General features: G+C 51.2%; 2 protein-coding genes across 3 annotated transcripts; both read right to left on the reverse strand.

Moving 5' to 3' along the window:
- Positions 1-9,331: 9,331 nt before the first annotated feature.
- On the reverse strand, positions 9,332-12,367 carry LOC138917544 (ral guanine nucleotide dissociation stimulator-like). 2 transcript variants are annotated; one of them, XM_070234684.1, is made up of 7 exons: positions 12,206-12,367; positions 11,898-11,966; positions 11,380-11,454; positions 10,761-10,793; positions 10,266-10,387; positions 9,969-10,060; positions 9,332-9,635 (listed from the first exon to the last, which is right to left on the reverse strand). In XM_070234684.1, exons 3-7 carry the CDS (start codon positions 11,395-11,397, stop codon positions 9,574-9,576), a joined length of 327 nt encoding a protein of 108 aa, XP_070090785.1. In that variant the 5' UTR covers positions 11,398-11,454; positions 11,898-11,966; positions 12,206-12,367; the 3' UTR covers positions 9,332-9,573. The 2 variants fall into 2 exon arrangements, with proteins under 2 accessions (XP_070090785.1, XP_070090784.1); XM_070234683.1 differs by lacking the exons at positions 11,898-11,966; positions 12,206-12,367 and having other exon boundaries at positions 9,427-9,635; positions 11,380-11,520.
- Positions 12,368-12,733: 366 nt separating this feature from the next.
- LOC138917545 (ral guanine nucleotide dissociation stimulator-like) lies at positions 12,734-18,581 on the reverse strand. Its single transcript, XM_070234685.1, has 8 exons — positions 18,355-18,581; positions 17,844-17,954; positions 16,780-16,973; positions 16,071-16,178; positions 15,216-15,406; positions 13,787-15,069; positions 13,338-13,441; positions 12,734-12,814 (listed from the first exon to the last, which is right to left on the reverse strand). Exons 1-4 carry the CDS (start codon positions 18,490-18,492, stop codon positions 16,106-16,108), a joined length of 516 nt encoding a protein of 171 aa, XP_070090786.1. The 5' UTR covers positions 18,493-18,581; the 3' UTR covers positions 12,734-12,814; positions 13,338-13,441; positions 13,787-15,069; positions 15,216-15,406; positions 16,071-16,105.
- Positions 18,582-27,968: the final 9,387 nt, after the last annotated feature.

Here is a 27,968-nt window from a genome sequence, read left to right on the forward strand (position 1 = left end):
CATGCTGGAAGCCCCTGCTGCATTCGTAGGAGCCAGGTACTGGAGACACTGTAACCACCTACTGGACATACCAGAAACACAGGCAAGACATAATTGTAGGACACACCAGACATGCCGAACCACTTCCTGGAAACACCCAGACCACCTGCCGGACACCCCCAAAGCATCTGCTGAAGAGGAATGTATCAGATGCCAGACAGGCCAAAACCACATTTTGGACACATCAAAACCACGTTTCAGAAATGCCTGGAACATGGGACAGCCATGCAAGGACCAAGTGCCAGATGCAACTGGACCAGCTGACAGACATGCTTGAACAACCTGCCGGACACAGCTGAACTACCCGCTGGACATACTGAAACAATCCACTGGAAAAACCTGAACTACCTGCCTGACATGCTGAACCAACTGCTGGGCACCTCGGAACCACCACCCAGACAGTCTGGAACCATGCACTGGAGATGCCAGAATCAGGTCCTGGACACACTGGAATCACGTGCAGGAACCGGCAGAATCACCCATTGGACACAGTGGACCCACTTTCTAGAAATGCCAGAACCACCTGCTGGACACAATGGAACCACCTTCTTGACACGCTGGAACCACCCCTGGATATGCTGCCACCAACCACCAGACATGACTGATCCACCTGCTGGACAGCACTGATCCACCTGCCAAACACAGCTGAACCATGAGCCGGACACGCCAGAACCACCTGTCGGACATGGCAGAATCAGGTGCCGGACACTGTGAAACCACATGCAGGATACGCCAGAAGCAGATGCCAAACACATCACAACCACCTGCCGGGCATGCCAGAACCACCTTCCAGACACACCAGACAACAGGCAGGACAAGCTGAAATCACCTGCCAGATATGCCATAACCAGGTCCAGAATACACCAGAACCAACTTCAGTGTCAAAATCAACTGATGGGCATGCCAGAACCACCACACAGACATGCTAAACCACCACCTGATATGACGAAATCAGGTCCCGCACACACCGTAGCCACCTGCCAGACACGCTGGAATCACCTGCCGGACACGTGGGAATCAACTGCCAGACACCCCAGACACACCAGCCAGACACTTCAGAACCACCACACAGGCACGCCAGAAGCACCAGCCACACACGTCTGAACCAACTGCTGGACACCCTGGAGGCACCCACTGGAAATGCTGGAAACACCTTACCAATGTAACAGAACCACTTGCCAGACACACCGCAAACACCTACCAGACATGCCGGAAACACCTGTTGGGTATGCCAGAACCAGTTGCCGGACACGGCGGAATCTGGTGCCCTAAGGCCAGAAAAACCTGCTGGACATGCCGGAAACACTTGCCAGACATGCAAGTACCACCTGCCAGACATGCCAGAATCACCTGCCAGATGTGCTAGGAAAAGGTGTCGCACACACCGAAACGAGGTGCCAGACAAAACTGAACCACCGGCCGGACACCCTGGAGCCACCTACTGGATACACCAGAAACAGGTGTTGCACATCCTGGAACCAGGTCCTGGACACGACTGAACCAAGTGATGGACAAGCCTGAGCCACCTGATGAACTCGTCATAATCACCTTTAGGATGCGCCGGAACCATCTGGTGGACATGCTGGAAGCCAAACACGCTACATCCCGGTTCAAGACACGCTGGAACCACCTGTGGGACATGCCAGAACCCCAGGCTTGACATTCTCGAAGGACACGCCGGCTATGCCGAACCACTTCCTGGATACACCCGGACCACTTGCCATACAACCCCAAAAAGCCTCCCGGAGAGGACTGAATCACATGCAGGACATGCCCAAACATCATTCGGACACGTCAGAACCACATTTCAGAAATGCCTGGGCCAGGGGACGGCCATGCCTGGACCATCTGGTGGATGCACCTCGACCAGCTGACAGACACGCCTGACCCACCTGCTGTACACGCTGGAACCACCTGCTTGACTCGCCAGAACCACATGCTGGACACGACGGAACGACCTTCTGGACACAATGCAACGACCCCTAGATATGCTGAAACCCACCACCAGACACAACTGATCCACGTGCTGGACAGCACTGATCCACCCATGAAACACAGCTTAAGCACGAGCCTGACATCCGGGAACCAACTGCCAGACATGCCGGAATCACCTCTCACATATGGCAGAATCAGGTACTGGATACCGTAACCACATTCTGGGCACACGGGAACCAGGTTACGGATTTTCTGTCAAGTGGTTCAGGCTGGTCTAGAAGGTGATACAAGGGTGTCTGGCAGCTGTTTCAGGCGTGTCCGGCACCTGGATCTGGCCTGTGCTGGACCTGTTCCTGGCGTATCCATAACATGGTTCCCGCATGTGTGGCACATGGTTCTGGCGTATTCAGCAGGTGGCTTCAGCGTACTGGGCACCTGGTTCCGTATCTGACAGTTGGTTCCATGGTGTCTGACAGGTGTTTCCTGTGTGTCTGGCATGTGGTTCCGGTATGTTCTGAAGGTGGTTCCAGCGTGTCTGGCAGGTGGCTACTGTGTGTCCAGGACCTGATTCAGTTGTGTGTGGTTGGTGCGCTCAGAGTGTCCAGGTGTTGATTCCGGCATGTCTGGCAGTTGGTTCCCGCATGTGCAGTGGGGGATTCCAGTCTGTCTGGTAGGTTGTTCCAGCCTTTTCCAGAAATTGGTTCTGGTGTATCCAGGAGCTGGTTCTGGTGTATCTGGCAGGTGATTTTGTTGTGTCTGGCGGGTTTTTCCAGCATGTTAGGATGGTGGTTCTGGCTTGTCTGACAGGTTTTTGTGGCATGTCCAACACCTGGTTCTGGCGTATTCACCATTGGTTTCAGTGTATCTGGCACGTGGTCTCAGCATATCCAACAGGTGTTTGCGAAGTGTCTGGCAGGTGGTTCCTGTGTGTCTGGCATGTGGTTCTGGTACGTTCGGAAGGTGGTTCTGATGTGTCCGTTAGGTGCTTCTGGCATGTGCGGGAGTTGGTTCTGGTGTGTCAGAGTCATGTTTCCGATGTGTCCGGCAGGTGTTTCCAGGTGGTTCTGGTGTGTCTGGTGGGTGCTTCTGGTGTGTCTGGCGGGTCGTTCTGGCATGTCTGTGTGGTGGTTAAAGAGTGTGCAGAGGGTGGTTCCAGCATGGCTGTCGGGTTTTTCCAGCGTCTAAGGGGCCTGGTTCCAGTGTATCCGGCAGGTGATTTTGGCATGTCTCGCAGGTGGTTCTGGTGAGCCAAGCATGTGGTTCTGGCGTGTTCGGCAGGTAGTTCAGGTCTGTCGGGAAAGTGGTTCCGTCATGTCCGGCATGTGTTTCTGGCATATCTGAGAGGTGGTTCTGGCATGCCCTGCAAGTGATTCCAGAGTGTCCGTCAAGTGGTTCTGGCATATTCGGCAGGTGATTTCGGCGTGTGAGTCAGGTGGTTCTGGCGTCTCCTGCAGGTGCTTCCAGCGCATTCTGGACCTGATTCTTATGACTGTGGTGAATGGTTACAGAGTGTCCAGATGATGGTTCCAACATGTTCAACAGTTGGTTCCAGTATGTCAGGCACATGGGTCACACTTGTGCGGTGGGTGTTTCAGGCGTGCACACAGATTGTTCCAGCGCACCCAGAAGGTGGTTTTGGCATGTCCGGCAGATGGTTGAGTCTTGTCCGGCAGGTGAATCAGTCGTGTGGGGCACCTGGTTCCGGCATGTACTGCGCCTGTTTCTGGTGTATCTGGCAGGTGGTTCCGTTATGTCTGGCACATGGTTCCAGGGTATCATGCAGGTGATTTTGACATGTCCTGTGGGTTGTCCAGGCGTGTCTGACACGTGGTTCTGGTGTGTCTGGCAGGTACTTTCAGTGAATCAGGCACCTGGTTCCAGTGTATCCAAGAGGTGGTCCCGGCATGTCTGGTAGATGATTCTGACGTTTGTGTCACAAGGTTCTGTCGTATCCAGCAGGGGATTTTGAGGTGTCTGGCAGGTGGTTCCAGTGTGTCTGGCACCTGGTTCTGGCATGTCTTGCAGGTGGTCAGTCATGTCCATCACCTGGTTTCGGTGTGTGTGACACCTGTATCTGCTGTATCCGGCAGGTGGTTCTCACAAGACTTGTAGGTGGTTCAGACGTGTCCAGAAGGTGGTTCTGGTGTGTGGGGCACCTGGTTCCGGTGTACCTGGCATGTGGTTCAGGATTCTCCATCTAGTGGTTCAGGCTGGTCTAACAGCTGGTTCAGGTGTGTCCGGCAGCTGTTTCAGGTGTTTCTGGAACCTGGTTCTGGCCTGTACTGGACCTGTTTCTGGTGTATCCATCATATGGATCTGGCATGTCCAGCACAGCATTTGGGCGTGTTCAGCAGGTGGCTTCAGTGTACTGGGCGCCTGGTTCCAAAGTATCTGAACATTGGTTCCATGATGTCTCGCAGGTAGTTCCTGTGTGCCTGGCATATGGTTCCAGTATGTTCTGAAGGTGGTTCCAGCGTGTCTGGCTGGTGGCTACCGTGTGTCCGGACCCTGATTCCTTCGTGTGTGGTTGGTGCATTCAGTGTGTCCAGGTGTTGGTTCTGGCGTGTTTGACAGTTGGTTCCCGCATGCCTGGTGGGGATTCCAGGCTGTCTGGCAGTTGTTCTGGCCTTTTCTGGAAATTAGATCTGGCGTATCCAGGACCTGGTTCCAGTTTATCCGGCAGGTGATATTGGCATGTCCGGCAAGTTGTGCTGGCGTGTTAGGCTGGTGGTTCCAGCTTGTCTGGCAGGTGTTTGTGGCATGGCCAGCACCTGGTTCTGATGTATTCGGGAGGTGGTTTCAGTGTATCTGGAACGTGGTCTCGGCATATCCAACAGGTGGTTGCAAAGTGTCTGGCAGGTGGTTCCTGTGTGTCTGGCATGTGGTTCTGGTACGTTCGGAAGATGGTCCCAGCATGTCCTTTGGATGCTTCTGGCATGTCTGCAAGGTGGTTCTGGTGTGTCAGTGTCATGGTTCCAGTGTGTCCGGCGGGTGGTTCCAGGTGGTTCTGGTGTGTCTGGTGGGTGCTTCTGGTGTGTATGGCGGGTCATTCAGGCATGTCTGTATGGTGGTTCCAGAGTGTGCGGCAGGTGCTTCTGGCATGTCTGTTGGCTTTTTCCGGCTTCTAAGGGTCCTGGTTCCAGTGTGTCCGGCAGGTGATTTTGGCTTGTCCAGAAGGTGGCTCTGGCGAGTGAAGCAGGTGGTTCAGGCGTGTCCAGCAGGTGGTTCATGTCTGTCAGTGATGTGGTTCCGGCGTTTCCAGCACATGGTTCTGGCACTCTGAGAGATGGTTCTTTCATGCCCGTCATGTGATTCTGGAGTGTCCATCAAGTGGTTCTTGTGTATCCGGCAGGTGATTTTGGCGTTTGAGTCAGATGGTTCTGGTGTGTCCTGCAGGTGCTTCTGGCACGTTTTGGACCTGATTCTCACATCTGTGGTGGGTGGTTCTACCGTTTCCAGATGATGCTTCTGAAGTGTCCAACAGTTGGTTCCAGCATTTAAGGCAGGGGGGTCACACAAGTCCCACCCGAATCATTCGGCTGAGGCACGAATGATTGTCCTTCCACATGCTTAGGAGGAGATAGACAATAGGATTTTAACCAACCACTCTTTGGAAGTTAAGAAAAAAACTCGCTTTCCACAGTGCTCTTACAGCATACCGGCAACCTCTCATGCCGCCCTTGTGCATGGGTGGAGAGAGTGTTAAGAAAGCAGCTATGGAAGAAAGGCCAAGTTTGCTCAGCAGAGTCCTACATTGACCTAAAACTGCAAGGCACAAAACACTGCCTCCAACCCTCAAGGGGAGATGAGCAATAATCCATCTTGCTTCCAGCTCTTTAGGAAGCTGAGAAAGAACTCACTTTCCACACTGTTCTTATAGTGTACCTTGAACATCTCATACAAAGACACCTGAAATGCTGTTTATTTGGAGCCCTTAACTCATTCCTTTAGAACTTCTGCTTTTGGGGCATTTCCATCTTGCCAACCCAGCTCAGACAAAATGCCTACATCTTCTCCTTAAGCAAGGAGGCTGAGGCCCGAATGATTGTGCGTCCACATGCTTAGGAGGAGAGAGACAATAGGCTTTTAACGAACCACCCTTGTGCACTGGAGGAGAGAGTGTCAGAAAGCACCTATGGAAGAAAGGCCCCTTTGCTCTCAGCCATGCCTTACATTGCTCTAGAGGTGGAAGGCACAAAGCACTGCCTCCATCCCTCAAGGGGAGACAAGACACCAACCATCTTGCTTCCAGCTCTTTAGGAAGCTGAGAAAGAAGTCACTTTCCACAGTGCTCTTACAGCATACTGGGAACCTCTCATACACAGGCAGCTGAACGCCGTTTCCTCCCAGCCCTTAACTCGCTGCTTTAGAACTTCTGCTTCTGCCACATTTCCCTCTTGCCAAGCCGGCTCAGGGGTAATGGCTACATCTTCCCCTTAAGCAATGGGGCCAAGGCCCATATGATTGTGATTCCACAAGCTTAGGAGGATAGAGACAAGAGGCTTATAACCAACCACCCTTGTGCACTCGTGGAGAGAGTGTCAGAAAGCCCCTATGTCAGAAAGGCCCATTTGCTCTCAACCATGCCCTATATTGCTCAAGAGGTGGATGGCACAAAGCACTGCCTCCATCCCTCAAGGGGAGACAAGCCACAAACTGTCTTGCTTCCAGCTCTTTAGGAAGTTGAGAAAGAACTCACCTGCTGGATATGCTCGAACCAGGCACCTTAGATGCTGGAAAAACCCGACAGGCATGCCGAAAGCACCCGCCGAACACACTGGAACCACCACACAGACATCCCATAACAACCCACCAGACTCACCAGAAGCACCCACCGGACACACCAGATCCATCTGGAACCACCCACTGGACACACTGGAAACATGAGTCTGACATGCCAGAACCAACTTCCAGACATGCTGGAAGCACCTAACGGACAGGCCAGAACCATCTTCCGAACCTACCAGAACCACATGCCAGACACACAGGAACCACCTGCCACACACTTCGGAACCACCTGTTGGATATCCCGGAACCAAGTACCAGATGCACTGAAACCACCTCCCAAATATGCCAGAACCAGGTGCCGGACACACCACAAACACCTGCCACACAAGCTGGAACCACCATCCTCACATGCCAGAACAACCTGCCAGACACGCCAAAATCACCTGCCGGATACACCGGAACCAGGTCCTGGATATGCCAGTACCAATTTCTGGAAAAGGCTGGAAAATCTGCCAGACATACCAGCATCACCCACCGGACATGTGGGAACTAATTGCAAGACAGGCCAGAAACAAAGCCAGGACACTCTGAAAGCATCGACTGGACAGGATGGAATCAGGTCCCAGACACACTGTTGCAACCTGCTGGACATGCCAGAACCACCTTTCGAATGTACCAGAACCATATGCCAGACACACAGGAACTACCTGCCAGACACCATGGAACCAACTGTCAGATACACCGGAACCAGGCTCCAGTTTCCTGCATTTATCAGTTCTAATAGTTGTGTAGAGGTATCTCATTGAGGTTTTATACGAAATTCCAGAATGACCTGTGGTGGTGGTCATCTGTCCTCAGGCTCGTTTGCCATCTGTATGTCTTCTTTGGTGAGGGATATATTCAGGTCTTTTGCCCATTTTTCAATAAGGTTGTTTATTTTTTTGTTATGGTTGACTTTTAAGAATTCTTTACATATATCTTGGACATATTTTCTTTATCATATATCTGTTTTGCGAATATTGTCTGCCAGTCTGTAATTTGTCTTTTGACTCATCGATTTTGCCTTCCACAAAGCAGGAGTTTTTAATTTAATAAAGTCTAACTTGGGGCCGGCCCGCTGGCACAGTGGTGAAGTTCACGCACTCCACTTCGGCAGCCTGGGGTTCACAGGTTCGGATCCTGGGTGTAGACCTACACACAGCTTGTCAAGCCATGCCGTGACAGCATCCCACAGTCCAAATAGAGGAAAATGGGCACAGATGTTAGCTCAGGGTCAACCTTCCATACCAAAATAATAAATAAAGTCTAACATCAGTTTTTTTTCAGAGATTATACTTTCAGTTTGTATCTTAATAACATAATTCCAGATTCGAGTCCACTTAGAGTTTGTTGCATAATCTTTTTAGAAGTTGTATTGTTTTGCATTACATTTAGGTCTCTGTTCCATTTTCTAAAAGTTTGTGAAAGTGTAAATTCCATATCTAGGTTCATTTTTGTAAGAGCTTTAATGAGGTGCAATTGATAGAGAAAGAACCTGACATATCTAATATGTACTATTTGATGACTTCCCCCACATACCAACTGACATATATGTATAAATTTCTCCTTTAGCCTGTGACAGGGTGGATCACATTGATTTGATTTTGGAATGCTGATACAACCTTGCATACCTGAAAAAATTTCCTCTTTGTCCTGGTGTATGATTGTTTTACATTGTTGGCTTCGGTTTTCTAATATTTCATAGAAAACGGTAACTGCTCGTTTCTGAGACTTGTTGTTCTCAAGTTTTCCCTAGTTTTAAACTCTAGTTTTGCTTTTAGGGTACTGCTGGCCTCATAAGATGAGTAGGAAAGTGTTGTCTCTGGTTATATTTTCTGGAACAGATTGTTGGGAGCACTAGGTTTCTGGAGGGAGACCTGGCTGAGGCCCTAAAAGCTGCATCCCACAGCTTTCCCCTTGGATAGGCAACAAGCAGGAAATGGTATTGGGAGTCAGGGACCAGAAGCCCAGGGGGATCCAGTCTAGGTCAGAGGTGAACAGGGAGCCCCTAGTGGGCCCGAGAAGGCAGAGTCCTGCCTGCTCATGGTCCATGTCCACAGGACCTTCCTCTGGCCTCGTCCTCTCTATGTGCACGTTTTGAGCTTTTGACGGTATTTTCCCCACTTAGAGCTGAAGACATTCTGGAGACTAAATCAGAAAACAAGGTCCTAAGCTGTGTGCAAGAGAAACCGGGAAAATGTTCCCTCTTCTGGCAGAGTGTCGAAAGGCAGCCACTCTCCTGGGCAGGACGTGTGCTAGGGACAGGCACGTGCTAGTTTGACAGACACGCCCAGCTTAGTGGTTGTGGCTCTGGCTGAGAAAACGCCTCCAACCGCTTAGTCCCAAGAGGTCGGAGGAGCCATCTCTGCTCCTGGACAGGGTGAACCACACTGCAATGATCCTGTCCTCAGCGGGAGGGGCACTTGGGCATGTCCTTCAGTAGCCAGGAAGGGGACTGGCACTTCTCCCTTCTCCACATAAATTGAGCTGCTCACTCTGGGAGATTTCTAAATTCGAGGAGGAATGTGAGTTTCTGGATCTGGTTTCCATGAGCGCTGCGAGCGAAAGACTCACACCTCCACTCCCAGGATTAGAAAGAAGCAACAATTTAATATAGTACTCAAACGGAGCATTTACCATTGACAACAAAATATGGCCCTGCCAAATAGGGAAATAGGTGCTGGGCAAAAGGGGGGAGGGAGAAGAGGGGTTGGTGCCTTCCCTCGTGGCCAACAGGGGACCCCAAGAAACGGATCACAAAGTTCTCCTCATCAGAATCAGGGGAGGTGGCCCTGTGCACCCTGAGTGTCAACGCTGTGTCCCCGCTGTAGCTCAGCTGGTCTCAGGAGGGTCATCGACCACCACCACTGGGCCCTTGGTTGGGGGTCTGGTGTCTGGAGAAAGAGAGGCATTTCCTGAGCGGCCGGCCCTGGAACCAAGTGCACACCCCATCCCGGCCCCCACTGCGCTCTGTGCTCCACAACTGTGCTCAGTGCTCAGTCAGCCAACAGCACCCCATCTGTCCCTGACACAGGGGCTGATATTTAGCGTCACCCACTTCACAGAGGAAGAAACCAGTCCCCGAAACGTGAGTGCAATCGCCCAGGATGGGACTGCTCAGCAGTGGAGCTAGAGCCCAGGGCCAGCTGTCTGCCTCCCCAGGCCCACGCTCAGCCTGAATGTTTCCTGAGCCCGTGTATTCAGCCACAGCTGGTCTGGACACTCACTCTGCCCTGAGCGGTTCTTCTTGTGTTTGAAGAAGAGTCGAATCTTTCTGACCCAGTGGTATCGGGGCTCCAGCTGGCAGGACAGGCTGTAGCTACAGGACAGAGTGGAGCTGGGAGCTCTCAGGAGCCACACATCACATGTGCATCCTGGAGCCTGCCAGCAGCTGGAGTCGAAGGGCCCCAGGGGTCGCCATGCAATCAGATCAGGGGCTGACCATGGAGCAACGGCCATGGGCTCTGGAGCTGGTCAGCAGAGAGAGTCTGCCCTGCCCTCCCCCAACTCCTGACATGACTCACCTCTCCTCCTTGCTCAGGGGCTCCATGGCCTGGAACCAGGCCCCAAAGTGCTCATCGGGCTGCACGGTGTACAGATTTGCAGCCTCCTGGAGCAGCTCGATCTCCTCCATCAGTTTGAATTGCTAGGACAGAGCAAGCACAGGATGCCCACAGGGCCTGAGTGGGGGACCCTGCAGGGCTCGTGGAGGGGCTGAGGAAGGGGGCAAGGGGCCAGTCTGGGGCCTTTGCCCACTAGGGAACCCTCCCTCCCTGCGATTCCAGTCAGGACTTGCCTGCTCTCACACTTGGCCCCAAATAGCTCCTTCTCCAGGAAGGAGTCTTTGATGAAAGCCCTTCCCCCACCCGCCAATGCCATAGGATCCCTAGCTCTGTATATCGAACTGTGCAAATAAATGTTCCACCCTGGGGATTGGGCCAGAGGGGGTCCTGCCCACTGCAGGGGGGTCTCTGATTTCCAACCCCCACCCTCCCCACCAGGAGGCCGCAGCCGCTTACCTCATTCCATTTCCGACAGTTGAGCACATTGCCCTGGAAGGCAGACAACCTCAGTCCATCAGAAACAGCCCCCTTGGGCCAGCACTAGCCCCCGTCCACACCTCTTGCAATGTTGCACTACTGCCAGTGGGCAGGCCCATCCAGAGCCCGGACTTGGACCTGGGCCAGTCTCTGGGCTCCAGAGCAGGGGGCACAGAGCAACTGAGGCAAGAGACCTTGTAACCCAACCCTCTCTGATGACACGTGGGGAGACTCAGGCCTCAGGCAGGAAGGGACAGCTCAGCCTCTGATGTGCTTCCTGACTGGGAGGGGCCCGACTTCTCTTCCCTCACTGGCAGGGCCAGAGGGAGAGGCTGAGTCCAGCTCAGACACCACCTCCTGGGGCCACACAGTCAGGCAGCTCTGAGCCTCAGCAGCCCAGGGAACCTGGACGGTGGCTTATGCAGAGCCTGCATCACCCACTGGGGAGATGGGCCTGACACCCCAACTCCCACACGAGGCTGGAGGCCCTGCTGAGAGGACCTTTGCCAAATGCAGAGAGCTCAGGGCTCAGGACAGGACTCTCTCCTCCCCACCCTCAGGAGCCTGAGCCCCCGGACCCACCCCCAGGCTCACTCACCTCCACATAATCCTCCATCGTAGAGTCCAGCAGCTCCAGGGAATGGAAGAATGTCACCAGGGAGGGGACGACACCCTGTGCCGCCATCGGGATGGGCATGGCGATGAGCTCCCGCTCTCAGGTGCCCCCATGAACCTTCCCCTGAAACCCCTCAGCCCAGCCTCCTGCCCACCCCACGCTCCCACACAGAGCAGCCTAGGATCCTCAGGACACCCCAACACACACAATTCCCTCCCCCGCTCCCCTCCAGGAACACCAAACTCCATCAGTCAAGTCCCAGGGCTGGCTGTTGGCCCCTCCCAGGGGCAGTGGCCCCTGCCCTTCCCCACCCCAAATCTGCCCTGCTGCCAGCCCTTCCAGGCCTCCTCCTGCTCACTGCCACTGCAGGCCCATCAGGCTTGGCAGCCACAGCAGATTCGCCTGAGGAGGAAGGCCCCTCTCCTGAGGGAGGTCTCCAGCTGGGAGGGGGAGCCCCCTCTCCTCTGACTCCTATGCCCCTCCCCCACAGTCACCCTCACCTGCTGCCGCTGCCTCTCCTGGGCTCCCTGGTGGGCCCTCTCTGCAGTCTTTAACACAGAGGTCGCCTCCTGTCAGGGCCGAGGACAGGGTCAGTGCGCCCATACTCCCCTCCGCATGTCCCCCAAGGCCCCTGATCTCAGACCCTGGCCATCGGCTCCAGTCCCCTGCTGCCTCTGCTGCTCCAAACTGCAGGGTGCTCTGATTCTAGACCAGTCCCAGCTCCAGGACTCAGTCCTGTGTGACCTTGGGCCTGCCCAGGCCTCCCTGGCCCTCTTTCCTCAGCTGAAAAGTGTGAGGAGAACGTCACCTGCTTCCAGGAGTCTCCTGAGGACTCAGAGTCATCTGCGTGTCATCACTGCTCTCCCTTCACCTCTCGAGGAGGAGCCGGCACAAATCTCCTCCCGTTCCTGTCCTCCCTTGGATGGCAGCACCCCGCTGGGAGGCCTGCACCGCTGATCATTTCCCTCCACTTCCCAGAGGAGGAGACGGAGGCCCCCAGAGGGGCAGCGACTGGCTCAAGGACCCACTGGGAGAGGCTGCCCCCCGTGCCAGCTACAGGCCCTGTCCCCGCTGCCTTCACCCCACCCCTGGGTCCAAATCTGACCAAGGCCCCGACCTCTGGACTCCAGGGGTGTGTCCAGACCCCAGCTGAACAGACAGGGAGGGGGAGGGCAGGGTGTCTTGGGGGACCTGGCCGAGTGGCCCCGGCCTGCCCCACCCTCACAGGGCTCTCTGACACCCAGCCTGGGCCGAGCCTTGCCATAGCCTCACCTCCTAGGATCCCCTCGGGATGTTCCCCTCCCCTCTCCTTCTGGCCTCCTTCCAGATCTCCAGCCTCCAGGTTACCTGCACTAGCAGCTCCCTGCTCACGCATTTCTCTCTCCTGACCCACTTCTTCCAGGTTCGAGAACTCTCCCTGCGGGGTGGGGAAAGAAAGAAAGAAAGCAAGCAATAAAAACTGTGGGATGCTTGAAGGCAAGTCCCATTTATTTGAGAACCCAGCAGATCCAAACTGCCTGGGGCCTGGATGAGGGATTTTGCTGGGGTGTTCTGAGCTCTAAGGTCCCCATGGGACTGTGGAGGGGCCTCTCCTCTTGTCCCTTGGGGCCTCCATTCCCAGATGTCCCAAACAGATCTCTTTGGAACAGTGTTGGTTTCAGCTGCATAGAGGCTTCTGTTGCTGCAAAGGAAACACCTGAGAATCTCCACCTGGGCTCAAGCCAGGATCTTGAAGGAAATGAATCCCTGGGACGGAACTGCTGGCCTAAGGGCGCTGAGAGACTCAGAGACCCAGCACCCAGGTCAGTCCCTGTGCCCGGCATTCGCAGTCTCCCAGGTGGTCTCAGCTGACTTTGGGGGACATGCCGGCCCAAATCAGGCTGCCTGGGCCACCTCACCCTCATGGTGCTTGGCTGGAGAGCAGACCACCCACTACCCACCTGGAAACTTGTCCCCAGGTGTCTTGGAGACGGGCAATGGCAGGGCTCTGCAGGGCAGAAAGGATTGTGTGGAGGGAACAGAAGTTCCCGAGCCCTCGGCACTCCTGGGGAAGCGGAGAGATGGAGCCGTGAGGGGGAGCTGAAGCTCTGCTGCCTCTGGTTTCTGTCCCCTCACGGACTTCCCCTGTCCTGGAGGAGACACATGCCCAGGGAAGCCAGGGAGGGCACACCTGCCACCCGACGAGTAACACTGCCAGGCACAAGGATTTGTAGCTCAACACAAGGAAGGAAGTGAGCTTGTCCCCACTGGGACCTCAAGTCAAGGTCAACATGGCCCTGGCATGAGGGTCAAGGCACAGTCCAGGGACTAAGACCCCAGACTTCAATCCTGAGAGCTGAGAAACAAGAGGCAATTCCCACGCATCCAGACTGGGCGTGCCAAGGCTTACCTCAGCCACCCTGATCCACAGCTCAACCACCCTGGCCCTGTCCTGTGCTGTCATGCTCGCATCCCCAAGGCAGGTGACGAGGATGCAATTGGCCACGGTGTTGTCGTGCATCACAGTGTCATGGACGGTGGGTGCCAGGGACTCGCGTTCCCTGTTGTCGCGCTCGGACCAGATGGAGCCGAGGCAGTGGGCGGGCACCAATGTCTTGAACAGCTCCTGCAGAAGATTCGGAGTGTCACCCAGTCCTGCCGCACCCCAGCTCGCCGTCCACAGTCCCCCATAGGCCCAGCAGGGTGAGATCAGAACTGGAGCTGAGGAAGCAGAGCATGTGGCCTGAGGCCTGTGGGAGTCCCTGGGTTTTGTCTGTGTCCACTGAATGCACCCAGTCCAGGATGACCCCGGACACAGTACTGTGGGGAAGGGAGGGGACATTTGCTCCCAGCTCCATCTCACTTCCTCCAAGCTCCAGAAGGCAGCCCACGCATGCCCACCAGAAGGGCCATCATCCACCCATCCCAGTGCCCCTCGGGTCCCACTCCCCATTCCCATGCACATTCCCCCTGAGGCAGGGACAACCCCCAGCTTTGTTTGACTGTCTCCACTGGAGTCAATACACATCACCTTCCTGATAAGTGCTGAGGCTGTCCGGGCCACCTGCGCAGATGGGGGATCCACCCAAGGACCTGGCAGCACTTCAGTGAGTGCCTGTCCCCCACCAAAGGGCCAGACTCTGCCCACCTTCCACTCTCTCCCACCTCATTCATCGGCACAGCCACCCTGTACAGCAGGTGCTCTGAGTGTCCGTCTCTTCTGTCCCCTGTTCTCTAGGGGACAGCGAAGGCTTGGGGAGAAAGAAAGCTGCCCAGGTCACAGTGTTGATAAGGGAAGGAGCAGGGATTTGGACCCAGATCATCGGAATTCTGAGCAGGGAATGGCAGGTGTAGGGTGGCTCATGGCACCGGGAATGCAGGGGCCACCCGCCCCGTGAGCTCCTCTGCTCACTGCAGCCATCCTCATCAGCTGCTCTGCCACCAGCTGGGGAGGGAAGTCCTAGATGTTCAGCTTCTCCTCCCGCAGCTGGTCCTCGGTGGTCATGGCCCAGGGGCATCTGGGCTCTGGGGCTGCCTCTAATGGTGGCCCTTGTTCTGGTCCTGGAGTGGCCGACTCAGGGGCTGCTGGCTCCAGCTCTACCACACGTGGTGAGACTGGAGGTGCAGCTGGCTCCAGCCTGGGGGCTGGCACTGGCTCTGGCTCTGGAAGCGGCAGGAGCTTTGGAGCTGGCTCTGGAGCAGGATAAAGAGAAAGTTTCATCCACACACCTGACAGTTTCTGTGCCTTTCCAAAGATAAGAAGGTCTCCACTGCTTCTAAGGGAACGCTAGCCCATGAACCTCAACACAGACAGTCTTCCCAGACTGCAGTCCCCTCACCTTTCCGTTCGGCCTCAATGGCATTGAGATGCTCCAGGTGGCCTGGCAGAAGGTAGGCATGGCCCTCCACATGGGAGCCACCAAAGCTGACGTGCAGAGTGGCCAGCTGCAGGGTCCAAGAGGGAAACCGCAGGGGCTCCCTGCAATCCTGCCCTTGGCCCAGCCAGGTTCCCAGCAGGAAATAGATAGCACTGCGGGGAGGCAGATGGGCCAGAGAGTCAGTGGCCTGGCCTTTCCTTAAACACCGCCCTCCCAAGGCACTCTTGTTAGCATCTGCGCCCCTTTGCCAGACCCTCCCCCTCCAGAGGAGGGCCCCATCCCAGCCCTGAGCCCTGGCTGGCTGTCCTGGCTGTGGCAGGCCTGCTCATCGAGCAGGCTGAACACAGAGTCTGTGAGAGTCTCTTGTTCCCACCGATACTCTCCTCCCCAAGGGTCTGGACACAGCCCACCCAAGCCCTGCATGCATGTGGGCCACTGGAATGAAGACTCCAGCAGATTTGGGAGCAGCTTGCTCACACACCTCCTACTATGGACCTGCCAGTGGTGCTCACAAGGGGTGGATGTGGAGAAAGGGAGGCAGGAGGAGCTGGGACTCTGCTGGGAGTAGGTCTCTAGGGGACAACGCAGCCCAGCCTCCCTTCCAATTCTCAAGGGGCCTCGGACCCATGCACAGCTCTCTTTGAGTCCAGTCCTGCCGGAGCAGAAGCCACCAGAACTCAGCCCTCCCATGGGAATCACAAGATGGGTGAGATGCAGGGTTCTCCCAGGCCTGACCCGGCCACAGCCTCCATCCTCTCCCCGCAGCCTGTTTGCTAGAGACAGGAGGCCCTCCTTCTCGACCCAAAGACCACTCACTTTGGGAGGTGGTCCTGTCCTCCAGCATCCTGCACTCAATGGGCCAAGCTGCCTCCATGTGTCCCAAAGGGGATGAGGGCATCGCCCGGGATGGAGGGTAGATGGGACCTGTGAATGATGTCAAGTGTGACTGTCTGACTCTCAGAATAGAGGGGAGGCCCAGGGAGGCTGTCTGCTTCAGTCACTGAGTGACACTTAGTGTGTCCAGAAGTCCTGCTCAGAGTAGGTCTTTCATAGACATTGTTGAATAACCTCCAACCAGAACCACCCCAGGTGTCTGAGCGGGCCTGTGGCCCCTCTGTGGCCCTAGAGATCCCTAAGTGGCTACACCAAGGACAAGCACCAGGACCAACTGGATGGCATCTCAAACTCCTTGACAGGGTGCTCTCCAGGTGCTTTTCCAAACTCAAAAAGTCACAAGTCAGTGAAGGGAGAGGAAGACTACTTTCCATGGGGGACAGAGAAATAATCAACACCAGCAACCACAGCATGGCCCACCACCCTCTCTGCAGAGCCGGGCACCAGCGCAGCACTTGGAAGGCTGATCCCATTCATCCCTGGGAGAAGCCTAGCAATTTCATCCTCTCTCGCCCCACGTTTCAGAGGGGCCAACTCAGGCTCAGAGAGATGTGGTGACATTCCCAAGGCAAGACACACAGCTGGCAGTGGGCAGAGTCACCACTGTGCTGAGGAGGAGGTGGGCAGTCACCTGGGAAACAGCTGGTCCAGCACCTGGTGGGCTGTGCTGGAGCCTGAGTAGCTGCAGAGGGAGGTGATGACACTGCAGAGGACTCTGCTGGGGAAGGCTGGCAGCACAGACTCTGAGAGCCTCTGCATCATGCCTGCCTGGAGGGCACGCATCCTGCAGGCCTCAGTTACAGACAGAGTGGACTCATCTTCACTCTGGGTGGGACGAGGAGGACACAGGGTCAGGGCCACCACTGCGAACCACCAGCGTTATCGAGGTCTGCAGCTGACACAGGAACTCCTAGCCCCTCCCAGACGTGTGCGACAGGAGACACAGGAGCTCCCACACTCAGCAAGGTTCTGGGCTCTCGAAGTACAACCTGACTTTGGTCCTGCGAAGGATTCCACATTGAGCTCCCTCGAGGCCATTTGCTCGCTGAGGGACAACAGAGCTCCCTCTGTGAAGAGCATCAGCCCAGTGAGTCCTCAACAGACACCCCTCTCTAGAGAGGAGGACAGAGGCTTAGGCATGCCAAGTGGCTTCTCTAGGTCCTGTGGGTCAGAACTGAGAACCGCCCAAACTGGGGGCTGAGGGACATCCCCTCTAACTGCCTGAGGCTTCATCAGACCCTGACCTGGAGGGAAATGTTATGTGGCCACCTCATCCCTCCCAGGTCTGGAAACAGTGTACAGGGCAGTGACACATTCTGAGAATCCCTTTGACTTCCAAACACGCTGACAGTTATTTCTTTTACATTAAAGGGAGTTTGGAGACCCTCATTATCGAGGTTTCATTTTCCAAAAAAGGCAAAATTCAAAGATACTCAGGGCCTATTGGGAAGTGACAACGACATCAACGTTTTCTCTAATCTTCCTAGGGAAATGCTAAGAGTGCCCTGCTACCCTCCTATGCAGCTGGTGGGGAGGAGCAGAAGTCCAGATTCCTTTGGGAATGGGACTGTGGGACACTCAGGGGGGACAGCCCTGTTAGGGTCCCAGGAGAACGGCAGTTTGAGGTTGGATTCTGGGCTGGCCCTGGTCATCTCATGGTCCTGGGTGGGAAAACCCCTCTGTACCCACTCTCACCTCAGAGCAGCCCTGATTATTGATGGTGGCGCAGTGCAGCTGGCCCCTGCCCAGGGAGATGGAGTACCCGAAGCCATCCACCAGCTCTTCCACCACCTCCTGCATGCAGCTCTGCAAACACAGAGCCCGAGAGCCGGGCCGGGAGGTCTGAGGGGCCTGCCTCGACTTGGCCACCGGAGGAAACCCCAGCACAGATCAGGTACCGAGCAGCATCTGCATAGACCTCCAGCCAGGGAGGGAATGAGATGACACCCGGAGGGCTCAGGACTAACCTATGGGTAGAGGAGCTTGGTTCCCAGCACCCACTCTCCCATCCTGCTAGCCACCACCTAGGCTGGGAACATGACGCACTGCCAGGCTTCCAACAGCGAGTAAATGGCTCCTGCCCAGGGTGGGTCCCCGCTCAGCCCCGCCGTCCCTCTCTCAACCCCTCCGACACACAAGGAGCCTCAGAGTGGTGTGCGGGTGGCATCCAGTTGTGGACTAACCCGGTTGGCTTTCCCTGTGTTACCTGAGTGCTCCTCCTGCCAATTGGACAGAGGCGGTGCAGGTGAGGGCCAAACCAGTGTCTATAGTGACTGAAAAGGCTCTTTTTCTTGGCTTTCCTGAAGCCAGAGCCTCCACAACTCGGGAGACAGCAGGAGAACATCCTCTTGTCTTCAGTGTCGCCACTCAAGTGGGCTCAATAGGATGCTATGTCTAGAATGTGGGCGCCTGGAGACCAGTGTGCTAAGTTCTGTTGGGGTCTGTCTCCAAGGAAGTGAGGTCACTTCCTCAAGCTTCCCTTACCTGGGCCCCTTCCTTCAATCACACCCACCCAAAACCTCTCTGGGATCTTGGCTGCTCACCCTCCTTGCCCATGTCACCTCCAGAACTGTACACAAATAGCCAGCACAGATCCCAACATAGGACCTTGAGATGGAACCAGGGTTCCACCTTGAGGACATGCAGCTGAGTTCCGACCTCTTTTTTCCTACAAGCTCTGTGTCCTGGAAATGCCAATGGGCCTCCCAGGGCCTTCTGAATCACCCAACCTGCACGATGGGGACGAAGCCAGAAATAGCTCCCTCGGGACATCCTCAGGTGTAGAACAGACAATAGCGACAACACCTGTGGTCTGGTTTGCATGTGTCTGATGCACACACTTAGAGATGAAAGAATGACAAGAAGGGGTGGGATGTAGTGTGGAGTACCCCTCAAAACAGGACTGGGTTCCAGCTCTGTGACCTTGAGAAAGTCACTGCCTCTCTGGGCCTCATTTCCAGGTCTGCACCTTTAAGAGGTGGAAATTAGGGGAAATTCAGATATTTCCATTCACTGGCATGAACCTTGCACGGTCTCCTGTTTGACTTAGAATCAGACCCAAGAGCCTCGTGTCGGCCTATGTGGTGGGCAGCCTCCACCATGGCTCCCAGTGCTCACTGCCTTCTGCTGTGCACGTCCTTGTGGAACCACAAGTGTTCAGGAACTGCCTTCTGAATAGAATGCAGCCAAGGTGATGGGATGGCCTGCAACCCAGGGTTAAGAACAAAAAGCCTGGCCCTTCCTTCTTACTCATTGGCTTTAGTCCCCTCCGCCTTTCCCTCCTTCTGTTTCCATCTCTCTCTCTCTCTGCATCTTATATCTCTGGAACTGGGGGAGCAGGTGTGCATGTTTTCAGTTGTCCTATGAAGATGCTCCATAGGAGAGAATGGAGGGAATGATCGACCAACAGGCAGGAACTCAGAATTTCAGTCCAAACAAACCCCGTCAACATGGATGTGAGTGAACTTGGGAGCAAACCCTCCACGAGTCAAGCCACAATAGAGCCGCAGCCCCTGCTTCACAGAGACCTTGAGGCAGAGGCACCCAGCTAAGCTGTGCCCCACTCCTGGCACACAGAATTTGTGAGATGTTAAGGATTTGTATTTTCTAGGTGCAATGTCTTAGAGCAGTGTCATCAGAGAGCGACGGGAAAAGCACAGTCTGCCAGTTCCTGCCCTCTGGCCCTGCCTGTCCCCATCTATCCTCCTCTCTCTTCTCAGGCTCCTTCCAGTCCAACTCAATCCACTGTCATCTGTTCCCTGACTGGCTCACTAATCCAGGAGCGATTTACACGGGCAATATTCGTGTTCTACCATCTTTTCGTTGATTGGCAGGAGCTAGTATTCTTTACAAAACTTGTGTATTTTTACACAGGAAAGGATAGGTGAGTTCTATAACAGCCCTTCTTGCAAAGTTCTCACTAACGTATTGAGTCTCTAACAGAATCCACCGCTGGGAACTTCACAAAAGATCCTGACCTTTACTCTCTGGTTTTAGATATTCCTGATTGGTAAATTTTCTTGACTCCTGGATCCTTTCCTGAGGTTCGTCCACTTAGAACAATGTAGGACTGCAACCTCTTGCCACTTGAGAAGTAGTGGTTCAACTCTATGATGATGTTGGTCTTGCTTTCTAAGTGTGTGTGTGTGTGTGTGTATGTATGTGTGTATGAGACTGTTTTCTGCATCTTGCCACGTGGGTCAGATTGACTCCTTTCCTTGGAAAAATTGTCCCTAACCACTTTCTCTGGGCTGTATTTTCACGTCTTGAACAGTGCTGTCCAACAGTAGAATTTCACACTCTATCTTATGAAATTTAAACTTTTTTAAATACTCACATATAAAAAAGTAAAAATAAACAAGTGAAACTAATTTTAATGGTATATTTAAACCCATTATAACCAAGATATTACCATTTGTCCAGGCAATCTATATAAAAATTAATAGTGAGATGGTTCAAATTTTTTTAATGGGATCAAGAAATCCATTTACATAGTCTCCGTTTGTAAGTTGAAATTTTTTACATATGCGGTTTCTGTGTCCCCCACTCAGAACATGGGCTGACTTGTTAGAGAGAAAATAAAGCAGAACAGGCATAAGTAACGATCACTGTCAATCCAGCTCAGCACGAAGACTCACAACTGACAAAAAGGCTGTCCTTGACCAGGGAGTAGAGGCCCCTCGGGGTCACATGGTGGATCAGCTGGCTCAGCACCCAGGAATGCTGCTCTCTGTCACATGGGGTCTCTGTCACACTCTCCATCATGAGCCATGGGGTCAGGGTGGTAGGTGCAGACAGCTTCCATGCTGGAGGCCGCCCCTTCCTCCGCAGGCCCGGGGAGAGAGGAATGTGGGGACTCTAGAGAGATGTCCTGAATCCTCTGATAATGGGGACCAGAGGGAGGGAGGAGCAAATTGGCAGTCAGTGGGAAGAATGAAAACTGGGGTGGTCACCGAAAGTGTTCATGAGTCTCAAATGCACAGAAAAGGGACTTCCCTGAGGGAGATCAGTCTACAGCCCAAGACAAGGGGCCCAGGCTGCTCTTCTTGAACAAGGAGCCAAGCAGGGGAGGAGGCAGGAGGAGGACGAGCAGGAGAGACAGCAGGTGGGGTGCGGCTGGCTGGCACTCATCCTGCCAGGAGCTGCTGGCACCAGGGTCTCATCAGGTGCTGCAGGACTCTCTCAGTGGAGTTCAATGTGGCTGAGCCCTTGCTCATGTCTGTCAAATACTGGATGTTGGAGATGGTGGAGTTGAGTGTGAGGGCCTTCAGGTCGTGCCCCTTGGCTGCAAGAAGAGAGGGAGAGAGATGGCCATCACTGAGAGCTGGGCTGAGACCAGATCAGAGTCCTGAACTCAGTATCATCTGTTGCCTTTGCTCCCAGTGGAACCACCACCCAATGCTGTGCTCGTCCAAGTTGAAGCCAGCATATCTCTCAGCTCCTCCTCCCTCACCTGCCAGTAACACCAATTGCACTTACAGATTGCTCCTCAATGCATTCCTTCTGTTCATTCACGTCCCAAGTTGGTCTTATCTTTTCTCACCGGAACCAACACCCTAATATGCTCACTGGATGCATTGTCTAAAGGATGTTCTCTGCCTTGAACATTAGAAGCATTTTTCTGAAATGAAGATCTCACTAGAACACTCCTGCTCTAGCATCACCCATGGCTCCCTAAGGCCTTCAGGGTTAAGTTCTAACTTCTTGACCTGGCACTCAAAGCCCTTGCACATCTGGCTCCTGCTGACTCTTCAGCCTCATTGATGCATTCACTCTGAGTTAGGCTTTGTGCTTCAGGCAAACCAAATTCCTGTCAATTCTTCCATACACTATGCTGTTTTTGCCTACAGGGCCATTGCTCATGCAATTTCCTCTGCCAGGAACACGCTCCACACCTTATTTCCCTATATAACTCCTACTCCTTCTTAAAGACCCCAATTGGGCAAAGCTTGCTCCAGAGAGCCCTTCCCACCCAAAGGATGCCAGGTGATTCTCCTCAAAACATCCCACCTTGTATTAGAATTTTCTGTGACTTTCACAAGACCAGGGGCTCTCTGAGGGCCGCATCAGATTGAAATATTGGTCTAATCCTTGTGATCAGCATGCTTGCCCTCAAAGCAGAATTGCACACCTCGGCTTCCCAGCTGCCCAGTAAGAATTGGTCAGTTGAGGTGTGGGGCTGGAGAGCTCCTCTGGGGAAGGAAGAGGGGCCCCCTAGGCCTGTGGTGTCTTCTGGTTGCTAAAGCAAGGAGGAAGTAGGCAGGAACATGCCCGGCTCAGGAGCTGTGGAAAGGGCTGTCGTCTGGGAGACACAGAGACCCCACACAGTGGGTGAAGCCCCACAGACTCATCTGCACTCCAACAGTGGCTGTCACAGGACAACCATTCACAGGTGAGCCATAAATGTGAGTGACAGAAGGAGGGATTGTGTGAGTAGAGGGATGTTCGAGCCTGTGAGTGAGATGAACCCAAAAGAGACAGTGTGCTTGAAGAAGAGAGAGACGCAACGAAGAGATAGGTAGAGGCACAGATCGAGGGGATACCTGGATGGACAGAGGAAGAGCGGACAAATGGAGGGTCACAGGGAAAGCAGGAAGAACAAAGACAAGGAAGAGAAGTTGGAGAGATGGGAGGAAAGAGGATGGAAGGAGAGAAGAAGGACAAACAGGCGAACAGGCAGGAGGACAGTTGGACAGATTGATACCTGGACAGATGCTCCGGTGGATAGACGGAAGGAAGGAAGGAAAGAATGGAGGGAGGGAGGGAGGCAGGAATGAAGGATAGAAGGAAGAGAGGAAGGAAGGAGTCTGAGAGGAGGGAGAACTGGGAAAGTCACCTGCCCAAGTTCAGAGGGTGCTTTAAAGGGAGGGTAAGGCTGAGAATACAGGACCCCTAACTCCCAGGCTTGTGTCCACCTGTCCCAATGCTGCCTGTTATTACTCGTAGAGACGGGCATATGGATGTAAAGGAAACCTTGAGCCCTACCCTCACAATACACAAAACTCAATTCCTGGACACTTTGACCTAAAGGGGAAAGGTAAAATAATGAAACTTCTAGAAGACAACATAAGAAAACATCCTTGGGACCACAGGGTAGAAAAAACTTCTCAAAGAAGACACACACACACACACTCTCCATACAAGAAATATCGGTAAACTGGGATTCATTAAAATTTAGGCTTTCGGTTCATCATAAGACACATTACAAGAGGGAATTTGCAAGTCACAGGATGCGAAGAGATTGTCCCAGTTCCAATATTCAACAAAGGATTCACATGCAGAATGCAGAAAATCTTCAGCATATTTATTAGATAAAATGCAGTGAAAGAGATACATATTAATGCTGGTTATTTTAATGAGCCACATTTATTTTACAAGGACAGTGAACAAAGCGATCTGAAAAGCAGGGGGTGAAAAACGAACAGTAGATAAACAGAATCCCAGGAGGGTTTGGAAAAAGCAATAGAAGCCCCTTACATAACAGTTCATTGGCCTTAGAAAAGGAAAGTACTACTGGATTGTGTTAGGAAGTCAGCAAGATTGAAATATCTAGTGGCTTCAGTGGAAAAATAAGACAGGAAAAAATAACTATGATAGTTATTTGATTTTCCTCCAAATGACTTTATCCCTAAGAGAGCAAGGCACTTTCCTTTTCAATCATCAACACATCAAAGTTTAATTTCCCTCCATTTAGCCTTTTTTGTGGTGATAAGTTAGAAGCAGCAAAGGGGCTCAGCAGGCTGAACCAGTCTGCAGACATACTCTGTCCTGTTCCACACTGGCTCACACACATGCAAAGTGGGCTCTTCTCACAGGGGAAAAGCCTGCAGGGCTGAGGGGCAGCCACCCCTTGGACCCTGTTTGTTAGTACCATTGGAAATTTCTCCTGAGTCCCTACTCAAAAAGGAAGTTCGTGGGGGGTAGAATAAGAAGACCATATATTTGAAGGAAATAGGAGAAAATATTTCATTTTGCGAGTAATAAATATTGCTTTTCAGAAGTCATGTGTATGTTGAAAGTCTATGTCTTAAGGCACCACAATGAAACAATGTACACCTCACCTTCTCCCTCTTTTATCTGAGCATAAGGTTAAAATCCAGGACATTCCTAAGCTTAAAAACACACAAAAATCACAAGGAAAGTTTTGGAGGTCATGGATGTGTTCAGCACTTGGTTGTGGTGATGATATGATGGGTGTATGCATATGTCCAAACTAATCAATAAACATATAGAAAACGTGTGCACTTTTTGTCTATTACTCATACCTCAACAGAGCTAAAAATTAAAATAAATTCCTAATTTTACTTTTTGAGGGTGTATAAAAGTCAAAATTTCTAATAAAATTCAGATTGTTAATTTCTGAACATAAATAGCATTCCTGCTTTGATGGGTGACCCCACAGCTCTCAAAAAAATCAAGAGCAGTTGCTACTGTCAATCTCAGTGGAAGTTATTTTCAACACCTCACCCCCTTCTTTACACCTCATTATTTAAAAACCAAGGAAATAGTCTTCAGCTTTTAAAATGGAGTAAATGAGCCCCTTTGACATTATACTTTATTCAAGATTTAATGTTAAGTAAAGGAAATAACTGAGCATGAGCAGAATCCCTTCCATAACCCATCTTTTCTCCTATGCTGATAATAAAAATGACACTCTACGTAAACATAGTTTGTATGATATATTCTCAAGTAAATATACTTAACTGCTGGACATTTGATTTCATTTTTTTTCTTTTTTTAATCAATAATTTACACAAAAAAATCAATTTAGGAGATAAAACATATTGCTATTTAGAATTACTTCCTGATTGTAAATTACTAGAAGTGTAAACATGAAGTCAATGCTAAGGACGTTTTAAGTCCTTTAATTCATTTTGCCAAATTTCTTTTTTAGAAAATAATGTTAATATAGGACTTTAAGTTTGAGAAACCTGTTTCATGACACCCTAATCTGTTGAAGGATAATTTTGAGATTCTTATTCAATTTCTTCATATTCATCTGTAAAACTTATTTGGCATCTTTCATCTTTTTATCATTTTCATCTTTTTAACTTTCGAAGGTTTAACTTTCCAAGAGACGATTTTTTAATGATGAGCTAACTGATGAATTTGTGCACCGACTGTTTTTTTGAGACTGAATATACAAATGGACAAAGGCCAGAGCATTTATGACAGTATAACTCTGACCCCCAACGTGGGGAGCAAACATCCCAAGAAGCCAAGTGACAGCCCCTGCAGCATTCAGCACAGAACAGTCAGCACTTAATCAGTAACTGCCAGTTTCCAAAACTCTCGTTCTGCTTTCAGCACAGGACCGCCAGAGAAAGTCACATATGCTCCCTAAACCATCACATAGGATGCCTGCCTTCTACTTAGTGACCTCCAGCTTCCCCGTGTCAACAACTTCCAATCAGGCCACCCCTCCCCCACTCCCCTGACCCCTGCCACCCTCTCCCCTCCCTTTCCCTTCTCTGCTCTTCTTGTGCATGCGACAATCCTCTCCTGTCGCATTACAGTCTCTGCAATATTTTTAACGTGTGATAGAGCAGCTCCTCCCTCAGAGTTCTTCCTGGTCCATATTTTCCTAGCCTAGCTTATGCGTTTATTTTTTCCATGTAGGATCATTTATCTAACTTGACAGAAAAGCTCGTTAAATTTTTTATTGGCATTATATTCAACATATAAAGTAATGGGACTGACCATTTAATGAAACTTCCTAACTTAGAACATAGACTGACTTTCCATTTGCCAACTATTTTTAATTGAAATTTATAGTGTGATCATTGTAGATTCCACACTGCTGTAAGGAATAACTCCAAAAGTTCCACTGTACACTTTACCCCGTTCCTTACAATGATAACATTCTGCAAAACTATAGGACGATACCACAGCCAGCTTGTTGGCATTGATACAATCCACTATCTTATTCAGATTTCTCCAATTTTACTTGTACTAATTTGCTCCTGTGTATTTAGTTCTGTACAATTTTATCAGATGTGCAAGTTTGTGTATCCATCACAGCTAAAATAATGACTAGTTTTATCACCACAAGGTATTCTTGTGGTGCCTATTAAAAAATAAATGGATGTTATTTTTTAGAGCAGTTTTACATTTACAGCAAAATTTAATGAAATATACAGTGTTCTCATATAGTCCCTGCCCCCACATATGCATAACCTTTCTGTTGTCAATATCCGTCATCAGAGTAGTATACTTTTCACAATTGATGCACATACATAGGCACACCATTATCACTCAAATTCCATAATTTACATTAAGGTTCACTCTTGGTGTCAGAGATCACTAGGGTATAACTCTGTGGTCCATTTCTGGATTCTCTACTCTGTCCCATTGATTTATGTAGCTGTCCTACAGTGAAAATGATGATGCTGTGATTACAGTATGTACAAGGCAATACTAAATATTGTTAAAGTGTTTACTGCCTCATTATTCTTCCTGTCATGATTGTTTTAGCTACTCTCAGCTATGTGCCTTTCTATATAAATTTTAGAAAAAGGTGTCTCTGTCTACAAACTGTGGTGGAATTTTTATTAGAATAATATTAGACCTATAGATCAATTTGGGGGATAATTGAGACCTGTACTCATTATTCTATCCAGTAACATGGTGAGGACTGCAGAATTCTCGGCACATAACAACTCCTTCCAAACCCCCACACCAGGAGGAGACTCAACCAAACTCTGGCGTGGCTTCTAGCAGCATAAGTCTGTGTAACCGGAATGACTCCAGCCCACCATTAAAATGCCTTCCTGAGAGCTCAAAGCTGACAGAAAAATTTGCTATTTATTTTAGTCAACACCCAATTATAGGCCTCCGATCCCCCTTCTTAGAGTATTTACTAAAGAGGGCTTACAACTGTCGATATGTATCTCTCACAATTCTCTAAAGGACCTAAGAGCCACTCCTTTGAAATACGATCATTAAGACAGATAGAGCCTCTTTCTCTCAACTTCTGAGTGAGGATAGAATCCTAACTTTGATAACTGCAAAGTAACGAACACAGAGGGTCTAATCACAGTTACACTGACCAACCTTTGTACTTTTCCACTTCTTTTACTCTACTGAGCCCCTGAACCCTGCTCCTTCATTCCCTCTTTAAAATTCTAGATTCACCTCCGTACAAATCTGAGCGCAGCTCAGCTTCTGTCAGCTGTTACTGAATAAAATCTGCTTTCACCACTTTAATTTCTGCTGCATTTGTCTTTGACAATAGTAAGGCTCTCAATTTATTTGCATCTTCTTTAATTACCATAATCGGTATTTGATAATTTTCAGCATCAGATCCTGTACACATGTTCTTGAATTTATGCCTGAATATTTCATGTTCTTCAGAGTGGTTTTCAACAATACAGCATTTTCAAGTTTATCATCTGCAGGTTCATCATTAGTTGCAGAAATAAAATTGTCTTTTGTGTGTTGATCTTGTACTTGGTGAACTTTTTGTACTCATGTATTAGTTGTAGATTCCCAGAGTTTTTTTACACAGACAACAATGAAACTAGGAACGGTTATATTTTTTCCTTTCTAAACTCTATGGCTTTTATTTCCTTTACTTCTGTTATTGCCAGAAGCTTCAGTATTTTGTTGAATAAGAATAGTGAAAGTGGTATTCCTTTCCTTGTTCCTTATTATGGGGAGAATCATTTAGTCTTTCACTGTTAAGCATGAAGTCAACTGTGCATTTTCTGTAGATGAGCTTCAACAAGTGAAAGTAATTTCCATCTATTTCAAACTTGCTAGAAAATTTTATGACAAACAGGAGTTGGATTTATCAAATGTTTTCTCTACATCTCTGGCTTA

Source organism: Equus caballus, chromosome 14 (genome assembly GCF_041296265.1).
Source record: "Equus caballus isolate H_3958 breed thoroughbred chromosome 14, TB-T2T, whole genome shotgun sequence".
NCBI lineage: Eukaryota > Metazoa > Chordata > Mammalia > Perissodactyla > Equidae > Equus > Equus caballus.

Bases quoted from the DNA above. Each gene is read 5' to 3' on its own strand.
- LOC138917544 (XM_070234683.1), bottom strand. From the start codon at position 11,478: ATGCCCATCCCGATGGCGGCACAGGGTGTCGTCCCCTCCCTGGTGACA. The intron at 10,794-11,379 runs GTGAGTGAGCCT...TCTGCCTTCCAG, and splicing joins CGATGGAGGATTATGTGGAG to GGCAATGTGCTCAACTGTCG. The intron at 10,388-10,760 runs GTAAGCGGCTGC...GCTCTGTCCTAG, and splicing joins ACTGTCGGAAATGGAATGAG to CAATTCAAACTGATGGAGGA.
- LOC138917545 (XM_070234685.1), bottom strand. From the start codon at position 18,492: ATGTTCTCCTGCTGTCTCCCGAGTTGTGGAGGCTCTGGCTTCAGGAAA. The intron at 17,955-18,354 runs GTAACACAGGGA...CTGTGTTTGCAG, and splicing joins TTGGCAGGAGGAGCACTCAG to AGCTGCATGCAGGAGGTGGT. The intron at 16,179-16,779 runs GTGACTGCCCAC...CATCATTCACAG, and splicing joins CTGGACCAGCTGTTTCCCAG to GTCCCATCTACCCTCCATCC.